Here is a 7,512-nt window from a genome sequence, read left to right as displayed (position 1 = left end):
ATAAGGCACACACACTTACACATATTTTGACCAGTTTATTAATAAAAAAGCCATAGCGAGAATTACATGGCAGACGAATATCCTGATTTATATACATGTCAGTATGTGCCAGTGCTGTCTTTTACTTTTTCTGCCCCCTTGTGGCAAAGATGTGAATTTTTTTCCCTTCCACGTGACAGGATGTCACATCACAGCTTCGAAATATTATAAACACTGAAATAGCAATGATGTATCAATTTCAACGTGTGTGCATTGTACTTATGGACATCGGATGTATGAAGACCCATTTTGATACTTGTGACTTTGTACTGTGATAAAAAAAGTGTTTTTCTGCCTGCTGTCCTGCCTGTACATGGTTATGATTATTTCGCAGACCTTTTGTCCATAATGTGATGTACGTAAATTACCTTAACATAATTGAACATAATGGGGAAAAACAGTCAAAGCTGCATGTTATATAGAACATAATGCATAATACAAATACAAGAAGTAGACATATATACATCAATACATCCATGTCTATTCAGAATTACATTTGCACTTGGTTTTCTTTTCTCCTGCCTACACCCTATTCCTCCTCTCACTTCTCAGGCACTCAGGCTCTCCTCCTTGTCCCTTGTCACTCAGCCCTTTCCCCTGGTCACTGGATCCACGGCTGGGTTCTGCTCAGGCAACTTCAGAAAGAAAGAATTGTTTATGGGTTTTCCTAAACAGATAACTTTTAAAGCATGAAGGTGCAGTCCTTGATTATCATCCATTACACTTTTTGTCGAATTCAGCAAAATTGTCTCGTCATACTCTATTCCAGCCAATCAACATGCTGCTCAGGAGCACAGAAGGTAGGGGTATCATTTGATCGACTGTTGAGCTCAAATATCAACAATCTTTCGCCAGAATGGAGGACTGTGACTTTAATTATAATGCACTTTTATTGGCCTGGCCAGTTAATATGTGATGATGGTGATATCTGCCCCAGTATTTCCCACATCTTTCATCTGTGAACATTGCCCCACAGCTCTGATAAGTTTGACTGTGTATTGTACAATCAATTGAGTTGAGTTGAGTTGACTGTTTGAAACTGTGATCTCATGCTTATCCTAAAGAGTTCAAAGTTGAACATTTAAGGTCTGATGTTGTGAAACCCCTTTGTGCTGTCTAAAGCAACCTCCTGTGGCTTGCGCAACACACAACGCAGGTCCTGTTGTTTGACTGTGCCTTCTGTCATCATGTTCGTCAACACATGACCTTTGAACTGAACTTTGTGCTGTGGGCATCACTAGGGGGGCATGCAGAGAGAGAGACAGACTGCAGTGACGGCAGGAAAACAGAGGTGCTGCAGGGCTGTTATGTAGAGTAGGCTTAATGTAATAAATCAGTAAACGAATGATTAACAAGTCCCAGATGTGCTTTAACAGGCTCACACAATCCCATGATAGTTGCGTATTTAGAAGAGGTTTCCATAGCTTGAGGGGCAGTTCCATTGCCTGTTGGTGTTGGCATTATTTCCTGCTTTTCATCAACTGAATCATTTGCTATATTCATTTTTGTTTCACAGGTTTTAATCAGTCTGCAGATGGTTCACACTGGTTGGCATGACAATAAGACAAATAGATGGCTTCTAGAACAATCAAAAAAGGCATCAGCACTTATTATCATTGAATGTAAATCATTAGATCCTACTCCACTGCCAGTGTCCCCTCCACTGTTTTGGACTGTACACAGAGCACAAATTCTCCTCTAACAACACTTCAGTACATCGGACAGCCTCAGTAATCTACACATGCTGGTTATTCATTTATATCAGTTGCTTTCCTTGCATCCTTGAACGCCCTGTACAATCTTCTACCAACTAGATTATGAATCTCCAAATGCACATGTAGTCTGTCAACACAATGAAAATGTGCATTTCAAACAGTCTGTAGTGTGCCACTGTGTGTGTATGTGAGTGTGTGTGTGTGTGTGTGTGTGTGTGTGTGTGTGTGTGTGTGTGTGTGTGTGTGTGTGTGTGTGTTTGTGTGTGTGTTTGTGTGCGTGTGCGTGTGTGTGTGTGTGTGTGTGTGTGTGTGTGTGTGTGTGTGTGTGTGTGTGTGTGTGTGTGTCTGTGTGTCTGTGTGTGTCTGTATCTGGACTTCGCCCCAAACCGACTGAAGTGTAAGCACATCCAATCCCATCAGTTTTACAAGGTAAACTCTGATTGGCTGGCCTCTTCTCACACCCCCCTGCTCCCCTCAAACTCTGAGTTTAAGTTCCTCGCCGGGCTTCACAGCAGCCTCCTCTCCTGCCGGTCTGTGTGAGTGACGTGCGTACACACAGACACACACACAGAAGTCACACACCGGCCTGGCCTCTCGTCTCTGGGACCTGACTCCACACCAGCAGCGGCATCATGTCTGACCGAGGCGCGTTCGACACCAACGTGATAACTCTCACCAGGTTCGTCCTGGAGGAGGGCCGCAGGGCCAAGGGGACAGGAGAGCTCACCACCCTGCTCAACTCCATGTGCACGGCCATCAAAGCCATCTCCACTGCTGTGCGGAAAGCAGGAATCGCCAATCTGTAAGTGCTGATTTTCTGTCATATACAACACCAGGCTAGAAGGAGAATAGGGACTATCAGTCATGTGGTTTTTGGTGGAGTATCACACAAATGGAGCCACTTCTGGTACAAGTGCCACATTTAGATTAAACCAACGTCCATGTTGTCCTGTTTGCCAGTGCAAAGCAGAGCCGTTTGACCCTTTGTAGTCACAGAGTTAATTAGTAATTGATTATCAGATGTCCCAACTCAAAACAAGTTGGTTGTAGTTTGTAAATTCTCCCCCCCCTCCCTCAATCCTAGACCTAAAGAAGTTTACTGTTAAAGACACTAAAGTAAAAGAAACTTTATTACTTTTAAAGAAAAACATATGATTTCCATAGATTCCATAGTGATAATGGCATACATGTTAGTATCTCTGCATGGAGACATTCTAGAGCTTGAAATGCTGCCTTAAATATGATTTAATGTATGTAATATGTAATGTGAATATGATGCCAGGACTTAGTATGGTATAATTCATACTTAATACTGCAGGTGGGCTCTTCAACATGGACATTCATTTTCAGATCTATGATTTCTCATGCAGAAACGAAAGTTTTTTGCAGAAACCATCAACAAAGATCGGGGTTCATTGTCAGGTTGAACCAAGCACACTAATACATTTCCACTTCTGTCAGTGTTGCCTTATACGTCACCTGGCCTTAAAGGGACACGGTGTCCTATCCTGAGAAAGTTACAAACATATATAATATACTACCTCTTTCATAGGCCAGCTGGGGACTGATACTCCCTTTAGAGTTGGGTTCTGATTAAGGTTAACTCCAGGTAAAGGGGGGTTCCTCCTTGTCACTGCTGCTATGGGTTTGCTCTTAGGGGGTTCAGTCCCCAGTGATGAGACAATGTAAAATATTAAAGGTACAGTCCATGATTGTAATCCAAGACAATACTTTGTAGAATTCAGCTAATGTATCCTCACTGTCCTCACTATAGCTGTCTTTTCTGTGTGTGTGTGTGCACTAAAAAAAAAACTCTGGTGTTCGTACACAGTTCTGGCTCTGTAAATAGGAAACAAACAAAGTGGCTCAGACTGAGCCATACACTATTCCAGCCAATCAACAATGGTGCTTCAGGAGCACTGAAGGGAGGCGTGCTATTTCACTGAAATAAAATGAAATTGAATGTCCCTAGCATGGCTGTCGTGATTTGAGCAGTTCCACATAAGGGAGATGCATATTTCAGACCACCAGTTTAACTTCAGCCAACCCCCACAGCTACGGCATTGCGGGGAGCACCAATGTGACAGGAGATCAGGTGAAGAAGCTGGACATCCTGTCCAATGACCTCGTCATCAACATGATCAAGTCTTCCTACACTTCCTGTGTGCTAGTGTCTGAGGAGGATGACAGGGCCCTCATCGTGGATCCAGATTCTAGGGTGAGTGTAACGGCTGATCCACGCTTCCACCAGAACAGTCTATAACACCCTTTGGGCCAGTTCTCTGGTAGAGGTCAGACAAGTCACTCAGAACCTAAATGATCGAAATGACTGTTCACCTCTAATGACAGATTAAATTCTAATCCAGGAGGGGGGAATTGCGGAGGGCCAAATGGTGGCCAAGTAATGGCAAACTGAGTCTGTTGCTTCTGTTATAAGTCAGTATATTTTGACTGAATATTGTATTGCAGATTCATTACATAACCTTGTAACAGCTGCAGGACTTCAGATACAATTACAAGGTCAATATCTAGAAGTTTAAAGAATTCTCTTATTCTGTTCATACTCGGAAAAATTATATTATATTACAAATGAGATATACATTTTCGTCAGAGTAGGTACTTACAGGGTATCGAACCAATGACTTTAGTGTTGTTAGTGGAGTGACACATGCCCTAGAGTAGATATGATACTGTGCGTTTGAGTTTATGAGCCTATGTTGTTAGTGTGTGTCGGGCTTTCAGCATGTTTGGGTGTATAACAGTGTCTTTGAATATCTGTACACATAATTTCCTGCTGCTGGGCCATCATTTTGAAAATATTCCCAAAAATGAAATGAACGTATGGGTGACTCACAATCAATCACATTAATTCCTGTGAAGGGGTAAGAAGATTCCAAATATTTGTGTCTGTCTCTTCCAGGGGAAGTATATTGTTTGCTTTGATCCTCTGGATGGCTCCTCAAATATTGACTGTCTTGCATCGATTGGAACCATATTTGGCGTCTACAGAAAGGTAGGAGTCAAGGTTACGGAGAAGCACACCTACATACCGCATACACCAGTGGTGCTCCTCTGACCCTTGGAGGAGCACCGTCACAGATATGTGATTAGAATGTTGCTAACTGAAGGTTGTATTTGACAATGTAATAATGAACAAAAGTGACTGTTTTTAAATGGCAGTCAATGTAAATTCTAGATCTACACGGTATAATTCTGGAATTACTTGCACATTTTTTTTTCTTCATTCCCGAGTGAGTGCAGACTTATGCACTCCAGAGAGGCGAGGAAGGTAACAGTGATGATGATGAAGGTGTTCTGTATGTTGCAGATGACAGATGATGAGCCCAATGAGAAGGATGCTCTGCAGTCAGGCAGACACCTTGTGGCTGCAGGCTATGCCCTCTATGGAAGCGCCACCGCGCTGGTGCTCTCCACAGGTCAAGGGGTCAACTGCTTCATGCTGGACCCGGTAAGCATCCGGTCAATACGGTTCAGACTTTCAGCATCACATTAAGTCGCAATTAGAAGCATTGTGCTGTTGTTAGGGTTAGTTTTTCGCAGTACGTTCAGGTTTCTGCGGTTAACTTGTTTTCCCCTGGTGTCCCTGAAGGCCATTGGGGAATTCATCCTGGTAGACCGTGACATCAAGATGAAGAAGAAGGGGAAGATTTACAGTCTGAATGAGGGCTACGCCCAGCACTTCTACCCAGACGTCACAGAGTACCTCCAAAAGAAGAAGTTTCCTCAGGTGAGCCTCACCTTTAACCTTTTGCCCACATGGCAGGGCCATGCAGGGATACTGCAGTCTCATGAGACTTAAAGGTAGGGCTGCAGCAATGTCCAAATGACCCTGCTGTATGTGTGTGTGATAGAGAGAAAAAATGTGTGTGTGTGTGTGCGTGTGTGTATGTGTGTATGTAGACTTCTGACTACTTACACAGCTTACCCACAGCTTAATAAGGGTCTGTTATCTTAACTGTATCCTCGACAGGAGTCCACAGAACTCTTGACACTACAATACACATTCATCCAAGCTTGTATTTAACCCACTCTAAATGAATACATGCAATGCATGCATAATACATGCATGTTTCTTTCATCAATTACCGTAAAAAGCTTTTTCTAAAACAAAGTGTTGGGTGATCATTTATAAATAAGGTGACCTAACAGAAGTGAGCATTTTGGATAACATAACTTTATATTAGTCGTCAGTATATTACAATGAAATCATTCATACACAGAATGTTTCTCGAGTCTTTCCTTGTTGTCACGTGTCACAGGTCAGAACTTTTATTTATTTATTCATCGTTGCGTAATTATATAAACACATTTATTATGACCTGTTTTATATGTGTGCACAGCCCTCATGCATCAGGCCCCTGTGGTCACCTGCTGTCTCTGTGCTTGCTTGCAGGATGGTAGCGCCCCCTATGGAGGACGATACGTGGGCTCCATGGTGGCAGATGTACACAGGACTCTGGTGTATGGAGGCATCTTCCTGTACCCTGCCAATGAAAAGAGTCCCAAGGGCAAGGTGAGAGAGCAGATGAGCTGAAGCAGAGTATAGGATATGATTAAGATCATATGCAAAGGTATATTATCGGCCCTTCAATTTGTGCTGGTAGTATATCAATATTGGAGCAAGGTCACTAGCAGCCAGTTGTTGTTGGGTGGATTTCATTTTTTTGTCAACAGCCTAGTGTCATTATGGTCCATTTCTAGTTATGTTAGTAAACTATGGATTCGTTTATTTTCATAGTTTATACCGTGGTAAGGCAATGAAAAAAATCAAGGAAAGTACTCTGAATTATAGCTAGTAAGTAAACCAAAACATGTTTTCCACCACTTTTCCTGTGTTCCATTTTGAGCAGATAGAATAGAATGTGCTACGCCAACTTTTACAGCACACTACTACTATTGTGTGCTGCTCCCTCAGGCTGTAGAAATAGGCACAGTAATGTAATGATCCCTCTTAGACTCTTAGTACTGATCATTCTCAGCACACAAAAACGTAATGATACATTTACATATGATCTTCATGATACACATAATGCCATTCAAATGGGAGTATATAACTGGTCGTGCAATGCTGATGAGAAGGATTGTTGTTTCTGATTGGCTGCAGCTGAGGCTGCTGTATGAGGGCAACCCTATGGCCTTCATCATGGAGCAGGCGGGTGGCATGGCAACCACGGGTAGCATGAACATTCTGGACATTCAACCACAGACAATCCACGAGCGCTGCCCTGTCGTAATGGGCTCGCCTGACGATGTACAGGAGTACATTTCCATCTTCAAGAAACACCACACCAAGTGAGGCGGAAGACAATCTCTTCCCAGTCCAAACACACCCTGGCATACACACACACACACACACACACAGTCATAAGCTGAGACAAAATACGTAAGATTAGACAGATACCTGCTTTGTAGTGTAAAGGCTCCTGACAGTGTGTGTGTGAGGCTGTTGTTTCACTCTAACATCTCAACAGGCTTGTCACCAAGGCTGTTATGAGCACTTTGCTGGCCTTGGTGTCCAGACAGCTTCTGTGTTCCTGTGCTTCTTACTCTCTAAATGAAAGATAGATGTTTTTCAAATAAAACCCATAAAAGTAACCTGGTCTGTTTAGCGCTGTTTATTAGAGTGCTGTATTAGAGTGGTGTTATCCATAATGTCCACCAGATGGTGCTGCTCTCATTGCGTGCTCACTAGAAAAGCTCAGACCGCCATTCATCAAGAAACCATGAGATTGAAGTG

At 42.8% G+C, this 7,512-nt stretch overlaps 1 protein-coding gene across 1 annotated transcript; it reads left to right on the top strand.

Annotated features, from left to right (window-relative positions):
• Nucleotides 1–2,253: 2,253 nt before the first annotated feature.
• LOC105902633 (fructose-1,6-bisphosphatase 1-like) lies at nucleotides 2,254–7,370 on the top strand. The gene is made up of 7 exons (XM_012830278.2): nucleotides 2,254–2,556; nucleotides 3,810–3,972; nucleotides 4,675–4,767; nucleotides 5,083–5,223; nucleotides 5,365–5,502; nucleotides 6,169–6,288; nucleotides 6,880–7,370. The coding sequence occupies exons 1-7, from the start codon at nucleotides 2,387–2,389 to the stop codon at nucleotides 7,069–7,071; spliced, it is 1,017 nt and encodes a 338-aa protein (XP_012685732.1). The 5' UTR covers nucleotides 2,254–2,386; the 3' UTR covers nucleotides 7,072–7,370.
• Nucleotides 7,371–7,512: the final 142 nt, after the last annotated feature.

The sequence above is a fragment of the Clupea harengus genome, chromosome 12 (assembly GCF_900700415.2).
Source record: "Clupea harengus chromosome 12, Ch_v2.0.2, whole genome shotgun sequence".
Lineage (NCBI taxonomy): Eukaryota > Metazoa > Chordata > Actinopteri > Clupeiformes > Clupeidae > Clupea > Clupea harengus.
The sequence above is the reverse complement of the archived record's forward strand: the minus strand, read 5'-3'. Positions and strand labels throughout refer to the sequence as shown.

Coding starts and splice junctions, on each gene's coding strand:
- LOC105902633 (XM_012830278.2), top strand. CDS start 2,387: ATGTCTGACCGAGGCGCGTTCGACACCAACGTGATAACTCTCACCAGG. Junction 3,973..4,674: donor TCGTGGATCCAGATTCTAGG/GTGAGTGTAACG, acceptor TGTCTCTTCCAG/GGGAAGTATATTGTTTGCTT. Junction 5,224..5,364: donor ACTGCTTCATGCTGGACCCG/GTAAGCATCCGG, acceptor GTGTCCCTGAAG/GCCATTGGGGAATTCATCCT.